Source organism: Festucalex cinctus, chromosome 1 (genome assembly GCF_051991245.1).
Source record: "Festucalex cinctus isolate MCC-2025b chromosome 1, RoL_Fcin_1.0, whole genome shotgun sequence".
Taxonomy (NCBI): Eukaryota; Metazoa; Chordata; class Actinopteri; order Syngnathiformes; family Syngnathidae; genus Festucalex; species Festucalex cinctus.
In genome coordinates, this window is record NC_135411.1 from 7,803,280 (window position 1) to 7,830,473 (window position 27,194).

General features: G+C 38.2%; 2 protein-coding genes and 1 long non-coding RNA gene across 6 annotated transcripts in view; 2 read left to right on the forward strand and 1 right to left on the reverse strand.

Annotated features, from left to right (window-relative positions):
- ak5 (adenylate kinase 5) overlaps nucleotides 1–22,454 on the reverse strand; it is a 39,015-nt gene extending 16,561 nt beyond the window's left edge. Inside the window, exons 1-6 of the mRNA XM_077514550.1 lie at nucleotides 22,199–22,454; nucleotides 18,347–18,533; nucleotides 11,572–11,739; nucleotides 7,996–8,168; nucleotides 4,177–4,290; nucleotides 907–1,098 (exon numbers count right to left, since the gene is read on the reverse strand). Of these exons, the coding sequence (XP_077370676.1) occupies nucleotides 907–1,098; nucleotides 4,177–4,290; nucleotides 7,996–8,168; nucleotides 11,572–11,739; nucleotides 18,347–18,533; nucleotides 22,199–22,258 (894 nt within the window). The 5' untranslated portion in view covers nucleotides 22,259–22,454. The remainder of the gene's footprint in view (nucleotides 1–906; nucleotides 1,099–4,176; nucleotides 4,291–7,995; nucleotides 8,169–11,571; nucleotides 11,740–18,346; nucleotides 18,534–22,198) is intronic.
- On the forward strand, nucleotides 3,978–25,993 carry LOC144014549 (uncharacterized). Its single transcript, XR_013282489.1, has 3 exons — nucleotides 3,978–4,942; nucleotides 12,624–12,701; nucleotides 25,436–25,993. It is a non-coding gene; the product is annotated as an uncharacterized LOC144014549 (long non-coding RNA).
- A 925-nt stretch (nucleotides 25,994–26,918) lies between these two features.
- Nucleotides 26,919–27,194, forward strand: part of pigk (phosphatidylinositol glycan anchor biosynthesis, class K) — a 38,544-nt gene continuing 38,268 nt past the window's right edge. For all 4 annotated transcript variants that reach the window (XR_013282496.1, XR_013282493.1, XM_077514585.1 and 1 more), the window contains exon 1: nucleotides 26,919–27,062. Coding sequence is in view for 2 of the 4 variants with exons in the window: in XM_077514585.1 (XP_077370711.1) it covers nucleotides 26,997–27,062 (66 nt within the window). In the remaining 2 variants the exon portion in view is untranslated. The remainder of the gene's footprint in view (nucleotides 27,063–27,194) is intronic.

The window sequence follows — 27,194 nt, forward strand, 5'->3', positions numbered from 1 at the left end:
TTTTTTAAGGAAAAACACTGCCGGAGTCGATGCTAACTTCCTGTTTGCGCTAGGCTAGCGATGTTTTAAAAACGAAGCGTGTTCTGTATTCAAATATACAGTGGATGTAATTCTTAACGTTGTGTATTTAGTTTTACAGTTAACTCCAACTGCGGTGTCATTAAACAGCTTAAAGGACGCTTGGGGACAACAGAATAACATACGCTACACACTTGCTAGTTGCTAATGCTGCGCAAGCAAAATGGTGCATTCTGTGTACTTTCATAGTGTCGGAAACTTCGGCTTTGATAACGTTTTAAGGGGAAAATAATCAGCCATTTAGCTCAACTGGCCGATTGTTTTGGCCGATGTTTGAAGGCCAATAATCGGCCGATTATAATCGGCGGCCGATTAATCGGTCGGGCCCTATTTCGCACATTAATTTACGGGGTAAAAAAACCTGTATTAAAAGTTATCGATTCATGGTTTTATGAATCGATATTGGGCTATAAAAAGGAATATCGATTCGATAGATATTCTAGACCCAGCCCTATTGATATCCGCACACTATCATAAAATCTAGTAAAAACAAGGTTAAAAAAAAGTCAATAAAATAAATACATACAATAAATACAATGAAATCATTAAAAATTACGAAGTGAAGTAAAAACACGAATAGACCCAGAGGACCACACAATTCACGCTGAATTAAAAGCCAAGGAATAAAAGTGGGTCTTAAGATGAGACTTAAATTTAGAGGGAGCACTCAATTGATCCATTTCAAATGTTGACAGCAAAGTGAAACATTATCAATAAACGTCAGTGGCAAAACTACACGTTAGTCAAAAGTTGGGATGGTAACAAGTCACAGTCCAGCCCCGCATACACTATAAATGTAGACTGCATGTACGTGTAACAATGCGTTACCGTGACGATGAGGCCTCGCTCCTGGAAGTACTTGACCAAGGGGATGGTGTTTTGCTTAAAATTGGTCAGACGCCGGTCGATGGCCTTGGGGTTGTCGTCGGGGCGACCCTGCTGCTCGGCCCGCCGCTGCAGGCGCTCCTTCAAGCGGTGGGTGGTGCACGCCAGGAATACCACCACGTCGGGCGTGCAGATCTAAGCGGCAGACAGGGAACGTCAACGACAATCCTGACGTTCGTTTTACGCGCTCTATTCGTATTCCGGCAAAAATAGCAGTCTTGCTTTTGTTTCCAGACGCAGATTTGAGTGACAACAAAGTGTCTGCATGGCAACCGCACGCATGCACTAAAATATATTATTAAATAAAGTTATTAATGGCAATATTTTTTTGAATTAATACAAATTATTATTTTTGAATAATGATTTTCTAAAAAGGAAGGAAGGAAATCACAACTTGACAATACTTACAAGGAATAATATGTAAAGGAAAAACAAGCTTCAAGTGACCTCATTAACTTCTGTATGACCACGTAATCAGAACCTCTTGCGTATATATGGAACTTTTGTTTGAGACAATTGTGTGCATTGACACACAGCACAGGTGAATTCCCAGACATGAAAAGAGACACAGGAGGGTAGAGGTAGAAAGGGTCTCGATGGGGAGCTTTAAAGGGTCTCTATAGGGAGTTATCGTGCTTGTCCCAATGGTGGGGAAAGAGATGCTCCAAAAAGGCCACTGTTGACGCTACAAAGGGGATAGGACCAGCATGCGGCAACTCTCTGCCAGTCTCTCAATTTACTCACAAATGTACTTCCTCAGTGTGAAATCTGGAAAGTGGAATCTGTTTAGTTGAGCACAAAGCTAGTTTTCTGTTTTATGAACGACAATCGATGGACACATACGTTCCTTTGTACAGTCTACTAGTGTAACAGCATTTCATTGTTCTGCCTGTTACTATACATCGCTTGCATAGGTCGGTGAACAAATATACATTTTTAGTTGTTAACGAACAGTTCCATTCTCTCGGGCCGGCACATCAGGAAAGGAGCAAGGTCGGGTACTTGACATTAGGGCGAGCTGATTGAACATGGCGACGGAGCGGCACGCTTGGATAAATGTCGAAAATGAACGGCGGAGTCGACTGTCACAAAGCGGGTGTCTGAAAGGACACAAAGACGTCTCCTAGCAACTGTTTATGTCAGCTGGGAGGCTCCAAAAAAAAAAAAAAAAAAAAACGTCAGATTGAGTATGTGCACACCTACACAGAAGTGCTAAACCGTGGGTACGGTTTAGTAAACCCTGGGTACGGTTTACTAAACTGTGGTACAAATTCAGACCCTGACACCAGAGGGGCTCCGTACAGACCTAAATGAGTTCATGACAAAACGGCATTGCTTCTGTCGCCATGCATCCATTTTTCATCTGCTGGTCCTCACCATAGTCGCATGTGAGGTTGAGTCTCTCCTAGCTGACTTTGGACAAGAGCAAGGCACACCCTGCTCTGGTCACCAGCCAATCACAGCTGTCACTGCTGCATGTCCGTAATGTACTTACTCATTATACTAACTAACTAACTAACTAACTAACATACATACAGTAACTAACATACCTATTAGACAACTAACTAACTAACTAACTAACTAACTAACTAACTAACTGACTAACTAACTAACACTATGTGTAAAACATAACCGTAACTGTTGGCCTTCAAATTGATCAATTGGTAGACCCTTGCCTACCTACCTACCTGCCTACCTACCTACCTAACACTTGGCCTTGGAGGAGGCAGCAAACTATCTACAAACAAACTATCATGCTGTTCGCCTCAACATTTCTCAATTGGGGGACCTACCTACCTACCTACCTACCTTCCTACCTACCTACCTACCTACCTACCTTCCTACCTACCTACCTTCCTACCTACCTACCTACCTTCCTACCTACCTACCTACCTACCCACCTACTTACCTAACTAACTAATTAACTAACTAACTAACTAACTCAGTATGCCCTTGGAAGAGCTAACTCACTCACACCTCCTCTAGCTACAGTAACTAATATACCCTTTGGCCTCAAAATTGCACTAACTAACTTAACTAACTATGTTATGTGCTATGCAAATAAACTTGCCTAACTAACTAACTAACTAACTAACTAACTCAGTATGCCCTTGGAAGAGCTAACTAACTCACACCTCCTCTAGCTACAGTAACTAATATACCCTTTGGCCTCAAAATTGCACTAACTAACTTAACTATGTTATGTGCTATGCAAATAAACTTGCCTAACTAACTAACTAACTAAAATGTATCTTACCTCACAGTTTTGCATTTGGAAGAGACAACTAACTGACTGACTGACTGACTGAGAGACTTAGTGAGTGAGGAGCAAAAAATAAAATAAAAAATTAAGCAAACAACTGTACAGCTAATCATTTGCTTGTAAAAAGAGGATAATGAAGTCATCCTCTACTTCACACCCATAAGCAAATAGTGTGACCACATTGTGTGCTTATGAAACATGCAGTATGAATATGAATTGTGAAACGTGTCTTTGTCACAGTCACGGCGTGTCTCGTGGCCCAGGAGAAACGCAGCGAGTCAATAACATCTCATTTAGCCGCCGCTAAACGTTAAGAGACTTTAAATGCAATCAAGCTCGGCTAAACACCGCACCAGGCTGTGTCACACTTCCTGTAATTGTTCAGCTGCCAAGTACACACTTCTGTTTCAGTGCTTCGCCTTGTGCCAAAACAATAGCCTACTCACATTCACCTAATTGTTTAAGAGTAAAGCATTAAGAGCTCGCTAGCTTGTTAGGAGCTAGCGTTGTTGCTCATTACGTACAGAATTACACACTGAAACACATTATTGCGCTGTACTTTAAATTAATTGGTCTGTTAGAACCGATTGCTGATTGTCAGTTAAATTTAAGGTTGTGCTGTATATTGGAGCGTTTTATTATGCCACCATACAATTGTGAGAACCCCATCTCATAACAGAAACCAGATACCAGTACGAGTATTCACTCAGTACTTACAGATTAACACAATGACGTAAAAAAAGACCTAAAGACCTTTCTTTCAGACGCAGATGATAATGTGCGGACGTGTCAATCTGCTGCAGTACAGCGCCAATTACTGTCGAGGAGGACTTACTCAATATTTATTTTTTTTTTTACCTTAAATATTGGTAACTGCTATCAACAGCCTCCACAAGTACCTGACACAAGGCTGGTATTAGCCTGATATCGTTTTTTTTGCCCATCCTTACCTGGTCCTCGAAAGACAACGCCTGTCCGACGTCTCTCGGGAAGCCATCGATGACGATGCCAGTGGCGTCTGGGATTTTCATGATCTTCTGCTTGATCTCGGTGATAGTGGTCTCCTTAAAAACAGACGTTCAATCCCCGGTCAGCTATATTGTCTGTCCACGGTTAGCATGTTAGTTAGCATAAATGCTACAATAAGACTTTGTCAGCTCTGAGTTGCTGAAACTGAAAACATCTATTTTGCTTTGAAGCAGTCATTTTTGTTAAATTCAAGGCACATATTCATTTTTTTTTTTTATGAGCATATTTTTGATCGTTTCCTTGTTAGCTGGGTTGAATCGTGATTCTCATCACAGAAAGTCTTCTTCAGTGACCCTTTCCTGGCTGAGTTAAAAGCACATAAATATTAATCATGACAAGCCTTGATTTAAGAGAAACGGTGACAGCGGCACACTGCCGGCCATTTTATTTCTTTATTTGTCCCACGCTGTTTTAGAGTGCAGCAACACGACGGCGGCCCAGCTCGCTCGAGGGCACTGAGTGCCAGCATCGTTTAGCGTCACTTACTTCTTCCTGACTGCAGGAGGAGGTCAACAAAAGCAGAGGCACGAGCGGTACGCCGCTCTAAAAATAAGGAGAGCAGGAACAAGCGCGCGCGGCTCCCATTTCATCAAGATTCCATCAGGCCGATGGATGTCGGCGCTTTCCAAGCCCTTAAAGTTGTCCACCAGGCGACATCCCCACATAGCATGCAAACAAACAATGCAGGTAACCTTTTGGATGTGAATCCCATTTGACCAAATAATTTGAAAACGAAAGCAGACGAGCCTGCGTGTATCTGTATAGCGGAGTATTTCCATAACAACATTAGGTACATCACATCTATATGGGGGACCAAAAATGCCAAAATAATAAATAAATAAATACATACATACATACATAAATAAAGTAAAAATAAAATCAGACATAAAATATATAATTCGAAAAATAAATACAAAACATAATATAAATACAAATAAAAAGTAATATATACACAGTATACAAAATACATAAATAAAAGTAAAAAAAAAAGTAAACATTGAGATAAAAAAAATAAATTAAATATAAAAATAAATGTGGAAATAAATAAAAAAAATCCATTTATATTATTTAATGTTTTAATTATGTATATATTTTTATATCTGTTTGTATTTTAACATGTATTTATTTATTTATTTATGTATTCATTTGGCATTTTTGGTCTTCCATACACTCCAATACAAGTGGATGCAAAATTCTGTTGATATAGTTACGTTCCTACAGTTATAAATGGCGGGAAAGATGGCTTGAAATACCCCAAAGTAACACTGTACAATATTTCACTCTGTATATCAATACTGTATTGTAAGATAAATTACATATCAAGATTGTGATGTTTTGTTCCATCCCAATTTCAAATTGATTATTATTTGACATACTGTACGATGTGAAAAAAAAAAAGAAAAAAGAAATGAATCAATATTTGATCCTTGTGCATCAGTATTATAGTGTGAGAGGAAAATGATTTGGTCCATTAAAATATCAGTCGCTTTACCCTGTCCAATATTCAAAGCTTGTGTATCGATACTGCAGTGATGAAGTAAAATGGCACATCACAATATTGATATTTTGACCTTATCAATATTCTTTCTGTCCCACTCTTTGTTGAAACTGGTCTCTTGGCACTTGGAGAGAAAACGATGGATCATGATAATGATACAGTATTTTGTCCCAATCCTAGTGATCAATATTTGACACTCACTCTATTGAGGGAGAATAGTCAGAGGATCCAGAAACGGGCTGAAATCAGTCTTGATGTGCTTCGAAGCAAACGCAATCCCCGATGGCCATGAGTGACTTGATCACATCTAATAAGCTGTGAGCTTGACCCACTTTGCTGTTTGTTTGTTTGACTGCTTCACGTCAGGCCATCTGCCGAGCGTCCGGAGAGGAAGGCAGGGATGCTAACTCGGCAGTTGCGAACGACGATTCGTGAGAGTGCTCGGCACTGACAGTCGCGACGTGGGCGGTAGCAGCCGAGTGTTTTTCGGCATCGCACTTTGCCGCATCGCCGGTTCATCTGTGTGGACAGCAGCTGCCTCCCCCAACCAACCTTGCACAGCACAAAGATGATTTTTATCGCTATACGTACTTCACATTCAGGGTCATAATAAAAACATGGCTGTGCAAAAGTCTTCAGTTTTCAATCAGGTTTAATAGTGTTTAATTTGACTGCATGTTCCTGTAGAGCAAGGGTAGGCAACCCTGGTCCTCGAGAGCCGCACTTCTGCGAGTTTTAGAAATCTCCCTCCTCCAACACAGGTGAGGATCGTTATCAGGCTTCTTCAGATCTTGCTGATTTGCTGATCATTTGAATCACCCGTGTTGGATGATGGCTCTCAGGTTGAATACCCCTGCACTGAATAAGTACTAACTAACTATCTATCTTGGAGGAGCTAACGAACTAGCTACATTAACTAGCATTGAAAACCATTGATGAAAACTATACTTGTTGGTGTCACAATTTCACACTTAGAGGTACAGTAATTGCCTAATTGACTAACTCATGTCATAATTACCTAACTAAAATTATTGTCTCACAGTCTGCTACTTAGTGAAGGCACTGTCACTAGCTAACTAAAATAGACACTGGCTCAAAGTGTTGGACTGCATGTTTACTTAATTTACTAACTAGATTTATTTCACACATATGCACATGGAGGAGTCAACTAACTAGCAATGGCAACTAACATTGATGCGTAAACCATACATTTTGGTCTCAAAGGTTTGCAATTGACGCGGTTGACTAACTAACTAACTAACTAACTAACTAACTAACTACTGAGACTCCTCTCACATACATGCACATTTTGGGTATAACTAACTAACCAACTAACTAACTAACTAACTAACTAACTAACTAACTAACTAACTAGACTCATCTCTCACACACATGCACCTACTATACATAACTAACTAGCTTGCTAGCTAGCTGACTGACTAGATTCATCTCACATTCATGCACTTTTTGGGTATAACTAACTAACTAACTAAGGAACTAAGTAAGTAAGTAAGTAAGTAAGTAAGTAAGTAAGTAACTAACATCACACACACATGCACCCAGTAGACACAACTAACTAACTAGACTCATGTCACACACACACATGCACCTACTAGACACAACTAACTAACTAACTAACTAACTAACTGTTCTTGAACGAGACAACTAACTAGGTACAGTAACCAAAATTACTTTAAACCTGCTGACCTCAAAATTTCCCAATTTGTGGAGGTAACTAACTAATTATCTAACTAACTAATTAATATAAAATTAAAAAAAAAATCATGTATATTTGGAAGTGGTAAGGAACTGATTAACTGAACTACAACAATGGGAAAATTACTGAATGCTCTGAACTCTTATTATTTAGTTGTACCCCTTCTTCTTTCGTTGTTTAGTTGTCGGTTCCACTCCTCAGGTGGAGGAGGTTACGGTTAGCCCGTCCATGACTTCCATTCAACTTTTTGAAATTAGCATGATGTGGATGACAAATCTGCAGAGATGCTGTTTCATTTGCCTGTTATGTTGAGGAAAATAATACTACGCAGGGGAGTCAGACAATGACACTGAAAAGTTAAGTACACAAACCAACTACGCGCCGTTTCCCTAGCCAGCGTGACTCATAATCTTGACGCTAATGAGACGCGCCCGTGTCTCCCCGCCTTGTGGCACAAACACCGCTAATGAATGTCTCGTTTACGCGCGATGGTGTCCTCCCTGTGTCTTTCTTTCTTTTGACTACCTGCGGCGCCAGCTCGCCGTTGGTGATGATCTTGGCGATCAGGCTCCACTTCCTGTTGCTGGTGGCGTTGTGGATCATCTTCTTCCGCAGCAGCTCGCCCACCGACACGTACTGGAAGCCGTAGCGCTCGGCGATCTTCAGGCACTGGGTTCCCTTGCCGCTGCCGGGACCACCTACAGTCGTGAAAAATTGCATCAATTAGACCACCCCTGCTTCCTCAATCTGATGATGCGGACAAAAATATCTCATAAGAGTTTAATTGAACCAAAATCACTTCTCCTCCATCAATAGTTTAAGTCATGTTTTACTTTCCTGTTAGTCACGTGACACACCTTAGTGCTATCAGGCATTAAAACAAACAAGAAATTGATGAAAACAAGGTGGTCTTATATATATATATATTTTTTTTTTTACATGTACACAGGGAGTGTTGATGCTCTCCTTTGTGCATGTGTGTGTGTGAGTGTGAAACATTGTGTGCGTGGGTGTATTGCAGCGAGACTGCTTTGTGAGAAGCCGTGTGTTTGTTTTGTGGCTATGAGGCTGCTGGTAATATTTTTTTTGACTCTGCTGTGTGCACGTGGGGGCTGATGGAGCAGGCACGTGCGAACTTCCTACATTTTTTTTTTTAAACAACCTTTTCTCGTTTTTTTTGCCATTTTGGTGGGAAAAATAAGTGAGAAAGCTCCAACGCCGTCGTCCAGCAGATGGATATTTGACACTTGCGTATCGATGCTGGATCATAAGAGAAAATGATATATTGCACCTTGATATTGTTAAAAATTTACATTCAACACGTGTTGTTGCTGTGCCAATAAGAAACATCATGATATCGGTACTTGATGCTTGTGCGTCGATACTGCCAAAAAAGTCAACCAAGTCGACTAAAAATAGGTCGACTAAAATGTTCTGCCTCGAAGCTCCGCTGCAACCATGTTTGGGTCGTAGACTTTATTTTTGCAGACGCATTATTGCAATGGCGGCCGTGATCCGATCTTGATTTCTTCTGTTAGAGCACCATCTAGTGTTCGAATGGCGGATGTTATCTTGCTTAAAAAAACCCCCAAAACATTCACTGACTTCGTACGTAATTAGTGGGTTTTTGTTAAAGACATTACGGGGACGGAAGTTCTGAACATTCTAAGAAGCACTTGACTGTAATTATTCCGAAATATAACCTGCCCCTCGGTTTTAGGTGTTCATCACTTGACCAGTAGAGGGCAGTCATGTACTAAAGTGCCAAGAAGAAGACAAGAACAGGAAGTTGTTGACCTCATGTAGCTAACAGCTAGCTCTACCCACTGATCTGTATATATGACTGGATAGCTGATAGGCCAAGAATTTTCAAGTCACGAGGCTGCCATATTACTCCTCCCAAGAAACGTTTCTCGGCATACGATCCTAAACATTTAGAGTATCAAAAATGGAGAACAGTTGTGACAGTACGTAGTAGAAACAGCATGATTTAGGATGTTTTACATTTGTTAAACATAAACAAGAGGACTTCAGACATTTTACAACTTGCCCTAAATACATGTATAAACAGTGGCGAGCGGTGACCTTTTCGAGTGCGCATGCTGGATTGAGAAAAATGGGAGCTAAAAAATTTGGGGGCATTTTTATTAAATATTATTTAATTATTATTTAATACCACTGTGTAGGTATAAAATTAAAGGGGAAGTATCTAGAACTGACACAGGTTGATGCGCACACACACAGTTTAATTACCGTAATATAACCAGCAACAGTGGTGAGTGAAATGACACAATCACATGCCCACAAATTTGCCAATACGTTGGAATTTACATCACAATTTACCGAACAAAGACTTTTTACCGCAGAACAAGCCAAGTAAGCCAATTATGCGCATGCGCGTTGTCAGATACGCTGCGTGACTGACAGCTTTTTTGCCATTCAAAAGCCGCGCGTACAGAAACAACGTTCTCGGAAACTAACACTTGATTTCTCATTGTGCATGCACAAAACAAGCTGTCGGCTTCTCCACTCCCCGTGAGGAAAACAGGACAAAATATACAGGAATTTAAGACCAAAACAGTAGAACTACGGTATTGTATTTTAGAGGACACTGACAGAAATATTTTCAATGATTTTATTTTGAAGCGCTTGGGCAAGCACCACATTAATAGCTTATTCAGACCGCACACCGATGATGTATAAACTATATGCTTCATGATGTTTACAGGAGGAAACTTGTATTTTTTTTTTTATTAATGAATTATACCTGTAAATCAACAAAAGATGCCTCTGCCAAATCTAATATTGGGGTCTAAGGAGCTATAAAAGAAAAAATGGGGTTATCAAAGCAGCACATACCGTCCATTTGTTAAAAAATAGTGACCACCCTGCCATATACGCCCCACCCCATCCATGCCCCCCCCCCCCCCCGGCCCTATACTAAGAGCCTACGAGCTATATATGTCTAATCTGGACGTATAGTTTAAGTAGTTTGCTTGCGAGATGGGACGAGTAAGATGGCCGCCCTGAGGCATATATAGGCTATCGGCTATCCAGTCATAGTCACAACACTGCTGCCAATTTTGAAATCACAATCGACACTGCAGTGGAGTTAGCAGATAAGCTACCAGATATCCCGGTTTTCTTGATTTTCTGGTTAGTGTGGCTGCTCTAAGACACACGTCCACTTTTGGGATTTGTAGGTGGAAAACACAGTGATCATATTGATAGCGACAACGTCAGTTGTCTCAATTTGATGTTTTTGACTCACCCTAAACGTGTCAGCATCGCATTGACGTACAGCTTCGTTGGCCAGTTTCATGACAGGTTAATCACGTGGGAGATCTGATTAGGCCAAACACAGTGAGTGACATGCAGCCTGGCAAGAGCTCAGTAGAAGAAAACCAGGGGGGGGAAAAACATGCCGCAAGAAGCTATTTTTAGCTTCTCTACGCGAAGTCAATAAATATTCATTTAGATTAATTTAGATGCCTGGAAGAGCTCGGAAGTAATAAGAAGCAGCTCGTACCGGAAAGAGAGCATCATGCTTTCCAGATGCAGAGAAGCAAGTATTCACAACAATGTTGGGACTTTAAAATCGATTTGTTTTTCAATTCTGTTATTCTTCTCATTTTTATTATCATCAAGTGCCACTAAGTTCACCAATTAACACCAATTTTTGTGCATACAAATGTCATTTCCTGTTGTGGTAACGCTGAGAGTGTCTTACAAAAGGTTTGCCTCATACTTCTAATTATTATTATACATTCAATGCTGAGAGATCAGCATTAACACAAAAGCTGAAAGTGCTACTTAGAAAAAGTTCAATGTCTGTCCCATTGAAAATGAATGGGGAAAAGTAGATATTACAAGTTAAATTGTGAAAATACTGTAAGTAATGTGAGGCGTGATTTTTTTAAGCTAGTTGAAATTTGAACAGTGTAACTTGGAAGTATTATGTGGGAGTTGTTACGTGGCATAGAAGTGTGGAGAATAAAAAAAAATCACAATAACATATGTGGGAATGCTCCAGCATTCCCACAAAAAAAAAAGCAGTAAAAGTCAAATGTACGACATCAGCTGCGCGTGTTTGTTGTTTACCGATGACGAGGATGACTTTGGGCCGTGGCCTGGATGGATCAAACACTTCGTACTCCTCGATGAGCTCGGCCGTCTCTGACAGGTCCGAGTCGCTCTCGATGGAGAACTGGCTGATGGGAGGGAGGCGCTCGTAGCGTCTGTAGGGGAAATTGGGACTCTCGGGCATCACTGTCACGCACACACACACACACACACACACACGCACACACGTATATGTATTATAGCATAAGCAAGTGTGAGAGAAATATCGTCAACATGCACGCCGGGTGACTCAGCTGTCCATCACGCTTCATATACTGTAGCTCCAGGTGTCAATCACACAGAAAAAAAAAAAAGACGACGCCTGCGCTAATGATAACGTCCGCGATGGCATTGTTAGTGTGACGAGCAGATTAAAAGAGCAAAAGTCTGATTTGATATTGATTTTCAGGGCAGTAGTTCAACCCGTGACAAGCATGTTTTTCCTCTTCCAGTCTTCTTTGTGGTTTCCTTAAATGTATTTTTCTGGTTGTGTTGTTCCTGAGATATTGTTGAGATTCACAGTGATGGTGTGTCAGAAACACAGATTTGTCTTCTTGTGTTTATTTGTCATGAGTGAATGCCGAGAAACCCACTTCAAAATTTCTTCTTGCACTTGTGCTAATTCCAGTGTGATGAATGAATGAGTTAATGAATAAAACTGGTGTCTTTTTTTCTCTTCCAATTGTTTTATTACTAACTCCTTATCATCATACGAGCAATTTTGCCGAAAATGCTTTCAAAAAAAAGTTGCATTCAAAGTAAGTTTGAAGCTGTTCCTGAACCATTTAGAGTATCGGCATAGTTTATATATATTTTTTTTAAGAATGTTTGCCCGCGAGAGCGCATCCAAATTTTAAGGGGTTAATGAGCAATACTTATAGACTATTGTTAACTAGTGCTGTCACTATCGAATATATTTAGATTCGATTAATCTTTTAATTATCCAATTGTATTAAAGTGTATTACAAAAGCATTCTCTCCGAAGACTACCAAGATGAACTGTAGCCATGGCAACTTTGTTTCACTTTCAGCACCGTGGATCCACCGGGCGCACAAATCCACCAGGATTGTACCTTTTGGCTACATTGTGATGCAGGATTCTAGTTAAGGTAAGCCATTTTAAAGATATAACTGTAATAAAAAAACAAAAACAAAACAAAAACCTTTAACATAGGTAATAGCCACCACGTGGTTGTCCTCGTCCGCAGTCGCTTCACATTACTCTACTTTAAATGCCTGCACTAGGCTCGTTTTTTCTTTTTTTTTGTTTTGCAATAAACGAGGGAACACTGCAAATAACTAAATAAATAAATAAATAAAATATACTCATACATAGACTATAAAGTCTACTATTGACTGAAACTAAGCACCGTTTTTAATATAGATTTTTTATATTTTAAATTGCAGCCCTGCAATTGGCTGGCAACCAGTTCTGGGTGCACTGCCCGAAGCCAGCTGGGATAGGCTCCAGCACCCCCGCGGTCCTTGTGAGGAGCAGGCGGTTAAGAAAATGGATGGATGGATTAAATTGCAGCCGTTTGCGTTTTGATAAGTGCATTCTACTACATTGTCATGTCGGTTTGAATTGGATTAATTGTTCATCCCTACAAAACCGCGACATTTATCTTTGCCTGCTCGGGAGCTCAACAATCAGCAGCACCCCGAAACCTCTGATCCTTGAATTGCCTCGATGATTCAGCGTAATCCTTTTGTTCTCAAAGAGACTATTCTTCCTATTGTGACGTTCACACGTTGATGGTGTCTGAACAAAGATTTGTCATCTTCTAATTATTATTAGGGGCCCAAGCACAGACATACAAAAACCCTATTGAAATTGTTTAATTTCTTCTTAGCATCCGTCACCACCATTGTGCCTGATTGAAATTAAATCCGGCGCACAAAAGTCAACAAGAAACTATGCAATGTTGAACTAAGTCTGTTTTGTTTTCAAGGTGACTTTTTTTTTTTAGGGATTTGGGTCATTTCCAGGGGTTGTAACTGAACTAGAAATCAGACAGCTTGCCACCAAAATGTTTTTAGAATACTTAATGCTGCTCTTTGGTGCAATTTACCCCCAAATATCTTTACAATAGCCTTTTTAATTTGACCGTTTATGGCTCTAACATCGGATGAGCAGATTAGCTGTTCACATTTAACCCGGCAATAGCCACACGGATATTGCGCTTCACTCAAGTGAGTTAGTTCTTCGCAATATCCATCTGGTACCTCTCCACAGTAATTTGGTCGGGAAAGGCGGGACATTCTGTACAATAATTCGAGCTGATTGGACGATGCGACATTCTACACGTTTGTATGAACATTGGCGGAAATCAACGGGAGCGGTACAAGATGTATTCTGCAGAATTCATCTTGCAAGAGCAAGGTGAGTTCACAACGGGTACTCCTGCAAACCTGTAGCCAATAGTTTACAAACTGGATTTGAGTTTGAATTTCCCACCATCTGTCTGTGGATGTGACATGATGCGCAGAGGCGTAGTTTGCCATTAGGCAAGGCAGGCAATTGCTTGGGGCCCCCAGAGGGCCAACAGATCTGACACAAACCGCATGACAATGACAACTGGCCGTCTCAAATTCCCTGCGTCGGGTGTTTTTTTTGTTTGTTTGTTTGTTTTGTTTTTTTGTAAATGATCATGCATAGTAGCAAAGCTTTTATTAAAAAAATAAATAAATAAATAAAAAAAAAAACGACCATGTATAGTAAGACCATGTATCGTAAGGCATCTTAAAAAAAATGACCATGGAAAGTATTTTTTTTTTTTTAATGACCATGTATAGTAAGGTATTTTTTTTAAACGACAGTAATGCGTCTTCTATTTTTTTTTTTGTAAATAATTATGAATAGTAGTAAAGCTTTTATTTAAAAAAACAAAAAAACAAAAACAAAAAAACAACCATGTATATAGTAAGGCATTTTAACTTATTTAAATGACCACGTATAACAAGACCATGTATTGTAAGGCGTCTTAAAAAAAATGACCATGAATATATAGTAAGACATTTTTTTAAACAACAATGTATACAGTAAGGCTGATTTTTTGTTGTTGTTGTAGATGGCCATGCCACCAGTATGGTGTTTTAGTAAGTTAAAATGGTCATTTATCGTAAAGCTTTTATTTACATTTTTCATTTGGCAGCCTTTCCAAGTCAACATGTCATCATCGCTCTCTTTTTTTTTTCTTTTTTGTTTTGTTTTTGTTTTTGTTTGCGTATTTACTTTTTTTTTTAACTCATTCACTCCCAGCCATTTTCACAGAAGCAGTCCCGTTCGCTCCCGGCTGTTTTACTGGATTTTGACTGATTTTGCAAGGCCCACAGAATATTGTGTTCAATTGCTATAAAAGTATGGAACCTACCAAAAGAAAGATTAAAGTCTCTTCTTTCATCAGGAAAAAAAAGTATGTTTCTATCTGTTTCCGTTTTGCAGCAATTAGCATTAGAAGAGAGCTAAGTTTCATCAGTTTTCACAAATCTATTTAAAATTGTAAGTAATTGAGCTTTTTTTCTACATGGCGCTGGTTGATCTCCTTTGCTCTGCTGCCACCTGCTGGCCCTTTGTGTAATAACTACCATTTCTGCAACCGTTCTCTGCAGTAGAGAGGCTGCATCAAAGCCTTCTGTATGCTCTAGCATAAAAAAACAAAAAAACAAAACGTATAAATACGTCTTTGGGACACTTAGAACATTAAAAAAACGTATTTATACGTTATTGGGAGTAAATGAGTTAATGACCATGTATACTAAAGCTTTTTTTTTTTAAGACAACCATGTAATTAGTCATTTTATTTTCCTGTTTTCTGACTCATTAGAAGGATTTTTGCTATAGTTTAAACAAACTAAAACAAAACAGTTCACTTGAATGAAGCACAATTAATGGTGATTATTTATTGAAGATGCAGATGTGCAATTTTAAAATGACGCACCCAATCCTTTCTTGCTTGGGGCTCCTGGGGATCGTTGCTACGCCACTGATCATGCGCACAATGTCCACGTGAAAAAGGGAGCGTGCAGTTTCATTTTTCGGCCACACGTGGCAGTAGCGATGCGAGATTCAATTTCCTGCATTGAGCCGCTTTAATAAGCAAGAAAGGGACGTTTGTATCATAAAAACAAACAAACAGGATAACAGATGCGATGACAACTGTGATGTGTTTGAATTGCAAATTCTGACCATGTTTTGCATTTGAGCCACGGCTAGATTACGCACACCGATGAATGAGGCGTCATTTTTTTGGTTAATAAGTAAACCCCGAGCAAGATGCCTGGTCAAGGCCAGGTGTGAGAAATGTATGGCCCATTTAACTGTCCGTCAAAACAAAATAAAGCATGAAGTGTTCATCGTATATGAAAATAATGCATGGCTGCGTTGGCCCTGGGAGGACGCCACCGTCGTGACTAAGCGTGTTGCTGACTGCCTTGCAAGGATGGCGCCCGTTGAGATTTATGGCCTGTGGCACTTTTCGAGGGGGATTAAATCACAGCACAGATGGGCCCCAGACTGGAAGTCAATAAAATTCACTTTTGCTCTCTAATCTCAACAAACGTGGCACAAATCTTGTAGACTCCTAACCAGGGATTTCCAGAAAGTACTCGGCAAACATCAAAAGCGCAGATTGGAATGAGAGATGCTGTCTGCATTCTGAGAAAGGATGAGTCAACAAATATGGGGGGTTTAGACTTTTCATTTTGCATTCACACCGTCGTCCGTTGTCTACCAAAAAAAAAAAAAAAAAAAAAGATTTGTCTTCTTGGTTCTAGTTAAAGCTTCTCTCTGCATTTACATTGACAGCCGTGCTTGCAAATATTTTCTTCTTTAGCTTGGAATGCTGAGAGACACGCGTTCACGCTGATGTTGTTTAGTCTGAATTAGATTCATTTTCTACTCCTGATTTTCACCTGAATGCTGAGAAACCAGCGTTTGCTGACCTTGCTCTCGCAAGATGGTTTGGCGTTTATTGGTTTGGACCAATCACAGAGCGACATTGTGTTTTGGGGGCGGGATATATTTTTTTTAGTACAATTTTGCATGCATTTTTTTTTTTTTACAGTAATGTATATATTTTATAAAATTTATGAAGGTTTGAACTTTGAGAATGTGATAAAAGTATATAAACTCTGGTGAGCAGGGTTAGAGTTTTGGAATTTTCATTTTAGTTAGGTTTGATTTCGTTTTGTGTTTTGTTTTTTGAATTTAGTTAGTTTTAATTCGTTTTCAGGGTGGTTCTGTTAGTTTTTTTTAATTAGTTTTAGTTATTTAATAAATGTTTAGTTTTAGTTTAGTTTCAGTATTAGTTTTAGTTTTTAAAAGAAATGTGTGTTACTTGTGCGTAATATTTAAAAAACACCATATGAGCGACGTCAACTGAAGGTGCTTTTCTATTGGCTGCTGCTAGATGACGTCACTTCTGTTGATATCAAAATAAATCTACTTAAAATCACATTTAAAATCTTCCCCAAAGGCTCATGCATTAAATTAATTACCAAAGACTAAAACGAAGGACATTTTTCCTATAATCATAATTAGATTTAGTTAGTTTTGTAAACATAAAATGTAGTTTCAGTTAGTTTTCAGTTTTTAGAAAGCATTTTCGTTTTTATTTTATTTTGTTAACGAAATTGTTTTTTGATTTTTTAGTTTTAGTTTTTTCGTTACTTTGAGTTAACTAAAATGACCTTGGTGGTGAGGGGTTATTGAGCCTTAATATATTTCTAATAAATGTAAAACATAAAGCTAACTACTTTTTAACTATATTTATTGCGGGTATTTTTTTGGCACCGGGAAACAAGGGAACAATATACAACTGAACTGCACTTGGGCAATGATTCTTTTGCATACCACAAGCACTTAATATGCCAAGATTTTTTCCTCCCCTTTCAAATACCAGACTGGGGCCATTTGGCCCTTCGCTTTGAATTAACATATTGATGTCTTAACGGTCATACACTGTTGACACATAAATGCAGTTGTTAGGGGGCGGAAACATTTGCACCGTCCACACCAAGCTTGCACTCCCGCATTGCGTGCGGATGTGAAATAACATTTCCCGAGTGGCAAGTCGCGCCAACATTGAACCATATTTACAATTTAATATAGACCACCATGGATGAAATATTGCGATTCACAACCGGCTCGCGATGCTATTTCTGAATGGAGAAGTGCCGCTGGAGCTCTCATTCAAGTAAATAGGAACACACCATCAGCCTCGCGACGTTTTTTTTTTTAAAACACAAACATTACAAATCGATCCACAAGTATACCTTTTAAATTATAAATATAGTTAAGCGTTGTTGTAAAACATTATTACTTTGGCGAAGACCGGAAACAAGGAAGTGGGCATGTGCCACGGTGTTGCTTGCGGCGTCAGCGGCGTTGCTGTCAGCCAATCAGACGACAGGTGACGTCACGGCCCCGCTAGTCCCCCGACGACCGGCGCTGCAGAACCGCTGTCGAACGGGTTCTAAAAAGCGGTTACAACGGAACGCCTCGGCCCCAAAAAAGTCCCGTGGAGACACTAACATCCGGGGACAAAAATTGCCGCTTCGGTGTGGAACCGGTACGGTGAAAAAGCGCCAAGTGGAGAATTTGGCTGAGTGACCAAAATGAACCAGTTGTATTCTTACAGTCAAACTGCAAGAAATATCAAATTTCCCCGACAATAAAATGGTATGTTTGTCATTAGAGCGGATCGACTCATCCCATCCATCCATTTTCTGCACAACATGCCAGTTCCCTCACCGTTTCTGAAGAGCGAGCGGCGCGACTGGCCACCGTTGAGGGGCGGCAGCGTCTTCTTCTCCTGGCCCACGAACGTGTCCCACCGCACCTTGTCTGGCCCGCCCAGCTCCCGCACTTTTTTCAGGCAGCCCTCCAGGTAGTCCACGGGGTCATCGGGCCGATGGTACATCAGACCCGTCAGCAGGCTCTAAAAGTAAATACGGAGAGTCAAGCTCCAAAGGAGTGGGAGACTTCCTCCTCCAATTAAAGAAAATATCCATTTTGTGGCGTCGTTACCGGCGCACTTAAATAACAGTCAGCAGTAAGCAATAAAATAGCCTGTGATTGCTCGCTTGTAATAGACGATTGCTCATAAGTGAGGCCCAATTAAGAGCATCAGCCCATTCACTGCACGCCTCCAGGAGTATGAATGGATTTCATTCTTATCGTTATGATGGATAATAAGAGTTCTTCTTCCTCTTGCTTTTCTGCTCAAAACATCCCAAGAAGTGTTAGGACCACACTGGGAAATTAAAATGAAGTTGCATGTCCATGAGAAAAAGGATTTTTATGAGCAGAATATTGTAAAATCACGAGGCCAATGTTTTAGTTTTATGTGGGAAAAAAAAAAAAAAGTTTATTTTTTTCAAGACAGATGAAAGCATAAGTATGAAGTAGTTTTAAGGTCACACAATTCAATTCAAATTTATTTCACTCTTTAAAGTAAAAGAATAAATAAATAAATGCTACATTTATGATTGACAAAATTAACACTACAAGAACTGTTTTTTTTTATTGTTGCATTTTTACTTTAGTCTCATAATTTTATGGCTTCTCACTTGTAAAAATGATTAATTTTCTAAGATATAAAAAAAATAAAGTTAAAGGGATACTTCTCATTGAGCCATTTTCAGCAGCAAAAAGTTAATATTTTGTCTATAATTAAGGTGGTAATAATAATTATTATTAATTAAAATATAATTAGTAGTGTTGTTCCGATACTGTTTTTTGGCCCCCGATATCGATACCCAGCTTTGCAGTATCGGCCGATACCGATACCATACCGATACTTAAGTTTTTTTTTCCCTCAACATGAAAAAGCTGACACAAGATGCTGCATCCAAAATCCTATATTAGCGTTGGAATTAATGGTATCGGCATGTTACTTGTGAGTAGTCACCGATATCGATACCACTGTTTTAATCCAGTATCGGCACCTCTGCCGATACCAGTATCGGTATCGGAACAACACTAATAATTAGTACCTTTAAAACGTAATTTCTCTACTTGCTGTCAACTGATGATGACATCACCTGTGCTGAGGAAGTAGGTAACGACCAATCATGGCTCACCTGTTTTCTGTGTGTTTGGTCAGCAAACTGAGCCATGAGTGGTCGTTACCTACTTCCTCAACACAGGTGATGTCATCATTAGTCGACAGCAAGTAGAAAAATTACTTTTGAAAAGGTATTAATTGTACATGAAAAATAATGAAGCTATCAAATTCATTCTGGACAAAATATTAACCTTACACTGCTGAAAATTGTTCAATGAGTCAAGTATCCTTTAAAGCCAATACATTTTTGCCAATAAAAAACATTGTGATTTTCCAGTACAGTACATGGAAAAAGACATGTTAATGTCAGTTATGTGAAAAAATAATAATTGACTAAATGCACAAAATATTTTAGAGTCAGACTGAAAATACTAGGGGTGTGAATTGCCTAGTACCTGACGATTCGATTCGTATCACGATTCACAGGTCACGATTCGATTCGATACCGATTAATCCCGATACAAATTTATAAGTCGATTGTTGCGATTTTTTTTCATTCAAATTTAGAAAATACTAATCAGTAAGCTTGTAGAGTGTAAGATTTATATGAAAATGTATTATTTATTTATCTGAAATTTCAGTCTTATAGAGGTTGTAATCTGTTTCATGTTTGAACAACAATAAAATAAAATATTAAGGCTTAATGTTCCGTTCATATAACATTCTTCCATGCTCAAGGTGTGAATCCTAACCCGAAGTCAGACGTTTTGTTGAATATTTTTCCATTAAAAATGGAAGTTTAAAAATCGATTCACACACACACACAAAAAAAAAAAAAAAAAAAAAAAAAGGCAATGATGATAAGACGTTGAATCGGTAAGACTACCGAATGAACAATTCTGAGCTCTTAAAAAAAATAAATAAATAAAAAAAAAAATCGATTTTTTTTAATTGAATCGATTCGAGAATCGCGCGATGTAGTATCGCGATATATTGCCGAATCGATTTTTTTTAACACCCCTAGAAAATACAAATATAACAATAAAATTATATTTTTATGAATGCAAGGTTTTAAATTGGTGATTTTGCTCAAGCATAAATAAATGGAGTACTTGGAAAATGTGTACAAGAAAGATACCACTATGACAAAAGCAATACAGTGTTCCCTCGCTATAACGCGGTTCACTTTTCGCGGTCTCACAGTATCGCATATTTTTTTTGTGCAATTTTGCCTTCATTTTTTTTTTTTACAGTAATGCACCTATTTTATATCATTTATGAAGGTTTGAACATTGAGAATGTTTAAACGAGAGAAATGTGAGAAAATGCCTCAATGAGAAAAGTGTATCAACTGTGTGGTGGGGGGTTTTTAGAGCCTTAAAATATTTGTAATAAATCTAAAACATAAAGCTAACTACTTCGTGGATTTAATTTATTGCGGGTATTTTTTTGAACCTATTCCCAGAGGAAAACAAGGGAACACTGTATTACAAAAAAGTTAGCATGTTACCGAGAACTACTTTTATGATCAAAAAGTTAAAATTATACTCTGAAAAATATGCGTAACTTGTAAGATTATGCGAATGAAGTAATTATTTTACTCGGAAATATGAATTGTTGGATACTAGTGCGATTATGCACATAAAATATGAAGAATAAAGGAGCATAAAGTTAAAACAACACTGAAAAGAAAATACTACAATTGTAAAAAAATAAAAATAAAATAAATGTAAAAAATGGTGCCTGAATTATACAAGACTGGATCAGTTTTACAAGCAAAGCAGTGTTTGTAGATGAATATTTTTGGCAATAGTATTGTTATTATTATGGAATATTACATGTCAACTAGATTAAGCGCAATTTCTGGAGAAATTGCGTGGGAATGCTGAAAGCAAATTGAGAGATAAAGTATGAAATTATAACCTCCTGGTTACTGGATAATGCACTTTACCAACTGTGCCACCGAGCAATATCAGACACCTGGTAATGATGATAATCTATATATGGAAGTGGGCGTGGAAAGTGATACAGCACTTAGAAAAAGTTCAATGACTGTCCCATTGAAAATGAATGGGGAAACGTTGATATTAAATGTTAAATTGTGCAAATACTGAAAGTAATGTGAAATCAGACAATATATAATTTTTGAAGCTAGTTGAAATTTGAACAATGTAAATCGGAAGCATTATGTGGGGGTTGTTAGGCGGCAAAAAAGTGTGGAAAATAAAAATCACAATAACATATGTGGGATTCTTCAGCATTCCCGCAATTAGCTAAAATGGGTTGCATGAACTAATAAATTCAGGTCTAGGTTATTGTAAGGTTTTATTACATAACAAGAAAGTAAAACATAAATAATGAATCAGTATGAACAGAATGCATTGCACTACTTTTGTTTTGTTTTGTTTTTTTGTGAGGAACATTGTGTCCAACATGCATCACACTTGGTGGCATTGTCAATTAAACAGTTATGGAAGCATGCAGCAAGACGCCTTGATTCCATAAATAATCTCTCCTCTCGTGTCTATTTTTGGAACGGCAAGAAATTCAGCGCGAGAAACGTGCACATCATCCCCATGCATGCCGCCGTGCCTCACCTCAAATAGTTGAGGTATCTCCCGCCGTGCCAGATACTCCTTGGCATCGTTGGTGTTCATCTCCTCTGAGATTTGCAACTTGTTTGCCTTCGAATGGTCCCGTTTTAGTTTATTTTTATTTATTTATTTTGCTCTTCAGCGACTCTCTACAAGTCACACCTCCGCAAGCTCAGCGCATCGTGGCCGTGTGCGTGCGCTCCGCTCCCGGATTCCTGCAGGCGAAGCCGCGGCGACACGACGCCCTCCTCCTCACTCACTCACTCACTCACTCACTCTCTCTCTCTCTCTCTCTCTCTCTCTCTCTCTCTCTCTCTCTCTCTCTCTCTCTCTCTCTCTCTCTCTCTCTCTCTCATGCCTCCCTCTCTGTCCCCCTCCTCTCTCATTTTTTTACTGATGCAAATGCGGGCCTCAGCTGCGCCCCCCCCCCCCATGCATGGGCAATATGAAATATTAAAAAAAAAACAAAAAAAAAAACAAACGGTACATTTGTCAATTAAAAAAAAACAACAACATAAAATTTCAAAATTCAAGAATGTCAAGTATGCTCACATGAAGTCATAATATGACATGAAAAATACAGTATTTTTTCAGAATAAAGTGATTTTAACTGAATAATTAATATAATTAAAAATTGCAATAATTATATTGAACATTCATTGTTATTTTATTTTTTAAGACAAAAAAGTTGTAATAACGCAAGAAAACCGATTTATACTAGTGCTGTCTCTAATATTTTAGAATTGATTAATCATTATTCAATCGATTAATCAACTAATCGGATTCATTTTAAATTTGCATTAAAATGTATTACAAAAGCATTGTTCTCCCATGATTACTGTTTATTAACCAGTGATTGGTGTTTATTTCACACTTCGTATAGTGATTAAGAAAAAGATGGATTGATGTACTATGTTACTGGTTCAGTTATTGTTTTTTAAAGTAAAAACAGATGTTTGCAAATGTCTTTTTATTTTGATAAAACACAGAAGACTTCTTTCATGAAGCACTACATTAATCTGTGAAAAATTACTTCTGATATGCTGAAATCAGAGATTTTGGACAATTTCAAATATAAAAAAAAATGGCTCCAAACTTTTATTCGATTATTAAAACAGTTGTCGATTAATTTGATAATCGGTTGCTTGTCGATTAATCGATTAACTTGGACAGCTTTAATTTATACAGTAAACCCTTATTTATCACAGAGATTACGTTCCATACCACCCGAGAGAGATTAAACTTGCAAAAGCCTGTGTTTCATTTCATTTTTTTTCATTTCAATCATTTATTTCACTTATTTACAAAACAAAATAATAAAACAATGTTCTTCAATATTGAATGAAAAGGAGCAGAAAGGAGACAAGTTCGATCAAGGTCGCAAACGGTCGCAAGGACATTCACAGTATTCCTTGTCAGAATTTTGACCATGTTCATTTAAAAATCTCCGTGACAAGAAAAACCGCTTGTGACCATTAAAAAACGTTTGCTAACATCTTGGAGACCTTGAACAAACCCCGGCGAAAAACATTAACAACGTTCGTAAACACTCCCGAACCTTCGCCGCTCAGTGAGATACGGGCTTAAGTTGAGACCATATACAGTATTTATTTTATCATGTTGAGGTTCAGGTCTTTTTGGGGCCACTTAGGGTCACCATTCTCACATTCTACAGTCCTGTATCTGGGACTGGGACTAAATGCGTGACTGTAAAAGGCTTCCTTGTAGATTCTGCGGACCTGATCACTAACTGATCCATGAGTTTGATGACATCATCTCTTTTGCACTGTTATCCATAGGCAGTACAGTCAAGTGATATTTTACCTTCAAGCATAATCGAAGCTACACTGTACATTAGCAGCAAGTTTACAAGAAATCACAAGTGTCACTTGTTTGAGGGTATACAATACATGATGAAAAATGAGTATTCTGCAATAAGCTGCCATAAAATTAGTGTGGCCTTGTCGCGTTGTAAAATAAAACTAGTACTGTATTTTCAAAGAGTTTTGCATAAGAGTTGTTTGCACGGTTAAGAAATGCAACATGGAAGAATGCCATGATAGACTCCATTCTTGTCTAAAGAGCAATTGTCGACTTTTGCATTTAAACTTGCCAATTCCGTTTCCAGTCGCGCCACAGTACCGACAGCCCTCTGAAATATCAATAATGACCTCCTGATGGCAGCTGATTCCAGACTATTATCCATCCTCATCCTCTTCAACTTGAGTGCAGCCATCAACACTATCTCCTACGCCATCCTCCCCGCCAGACTAATATTAGATTACCTGACACACGAGACTGGTTCAAATCATAAATCTCTGGCTGCATGCAGCTGAAAAAAAATAAATAAATCTTACCACAACCACTTTTCTCTGGCGTTCCCCAGGGGTCAGTTCTTGGTCCCATCCTGTTTAAAATAAGAGATGTTATTTTAATGGAATAAAAATGGCACTATAAAAATTTGACTTTGTAAGTATACTATGCTCTGACATATTAAGTACAAATGAGTATTTGGCCATGTAGAAAACATATTTTTTACCAAGACAAAAAGTCCTCATGTTATGAGAAAAAATGTCGTTTTTATGAGAATAAAATTTCATATGAATAAAGTATATGATCCTTAATGTTGGGAACTCAGGATTTCACAAGAGTCTAATTTTAATGTAGTTAAAACAAGGAAAAGAAGAAGAATACTAAAATATTAAGAAAGATGAGGATAAGCGGTTCACATAATGGATGGATGGACGTTGTAATGTTATGTGAACAGTGAATGGCCTATTTTTATGTAGAAAGTCATAAGTATTTTTACATAAAAGAAACATAACATAATTTCTAAAATAAATAAATAAATAAATAAAATAAAAAATAAAGTCTTAAATTCTACCATAACAAAGTCATACATTTACAAGAAAAACTGCGGTAGTTTTACCAGAATAAAATCATGTTTTTGCATATTATGAAAAATTCCATCATTTTACAAGCTTAATAATCCGCTGGGCATTATCTTATTTTGAAATGACTTGGTCAGAACCATCAAAAGCCGAAAACCGGTCACAATAACGCCGAAGGGTTTTAATGGTAGTTATTTGTGTTTGTGCTGACTCATCCCACCATTTTTTTTATAGTGAGCCACCAAAGAAGCAAATGCTGTTTAGATATACATTCAAGTCCAATCATCATGTTGTACCTTGCTCCCTGTTTCTCTAAGGTGACTACTTCATTAAAACATTTCTTTTTCAGGTACAGTACCAAGAAAAAGAAAAAGTACCAGTGCTGCAAGATGTTTTAGTAGGCGTTGTTGCATAATGTTGCCGCGCAGCCAAACAGGGCTCGTGGCCATCATTTGACTTGCACCACAGGATGGCTGGAAATAGACAAGTGATCTGTTCCCCACTTCTCACAAGATCACATTTTGATTTCCTGGAACATTTTATTTTATTTTTTTACCTTAGTTTCTCAATCCTCACACACACTTTGTGTTTGTTACTTAAAAAAAAAAATCACAAAATTACATTTTGAACAGGATCTATCTATACAACACAGAGTGGCATTGGACGGACGAGCTGGAGCCTATCCCAGCTGGCTTTGGGTGAGAGGCAGTGTATCCTGACTGGAAACAAGAGTACCTGAAGAATATGCAAACTCGACACAGGAAGGCCGGAGCCCAGATTTAAACACAGAACTTAAGAACTTTGAGGCAGAAGTGCTAATCATTTGGGTCACACTGAAACAATGTGCTGTATTTATTTGTGGCCAACTATGTCACAAACGGATGTGTGAACATTGTACTATAGCTTATTAACAGTATAAATTGAGTGAATGTGGCTGTCACTTATTAAACCTAAAACATAAAAGGAACTGGCTTTTTTTTTCTGCTTTGACTTTGACATGGTTTAGCTGGAACTATGTTACGTTATTCTCACAAAAGGAACGAAGACGCTTAACCATATAGGTGGCAAAACTAACGTTTATTTAAAAAAGTACAACTTAAACGTACTTAAATAGATAAGTACAAATGAAATTGTACTTCGAGGTACACACATTTTAATAACTTGCCACATTTATTGCCCATTTTAAAACCAAAAGCTAGCTAACGCTGGCTTAGGCTTTTACGCTATCAAAACGTGTTTCCTTAGCTTTTGCTATGCTGTAAACTAACAAACATGTTAAATTAGCTAATGAAAACAAGTGATAAACACGTTTACATGCATATATTTATTCATATTAGCTTAAGAATTCTTGAACGCCAGAATCTCGTTTTTATCTTGAGGCTGACACAAGACACAACACATTCGCCACCAGTCATTGTTGAAGCGAAGTTATAGCATGCGTGACTTTTTATATTTTCGTCGGGTTTTTTTATGTCACCATCCGCGAACGTAAAAAAAAACAACGAACCAAAATAATAATAATAATAATAATAATAATAATAATAATAATAATAATAATAATAATAATAATAATAAGACTTCCTAGTCCTTGTCGGATAATACAATTCAGTATTATTTTATGTTGTTTAATATTGTCTTGTTAATTGTTCTTTTATGTCATTTATTTCACACGTTCGAAATAAAGAATTAATTCATTTGTTCAAAGAATTAAAAGTACAAAGCCGTAATTTGTAGCAGCACGGTCGTCATAAAGAACTAAAAAATAAATACATAAAAATATTTTCTTTACGTTACATAAATGGCGTGACAGTCACTCTTATTTTGACTCGTATCAACCGGAAGTACTCATTTGACCGAACCGGCGTGTTTGTGGCTTTGCCTTCCTGGTTTGGCAGCTTCACGACCACATCATGAAAATTCTAACCCTAGCAGTCTTTTTGAGCATCTTATTCTCAGCGGACAGCATTAATGTCGAGGTAAGCGTTAACACTCGATACTTAACCCTGTTTGTTTTACACTTTTATTCAATTGTGCGACGCATTTCACCGGTTTGCCTCTTGTGTCTTCATACTCGCTGTCATGTTTTGATCATGTTCCTGTTAGCTTGC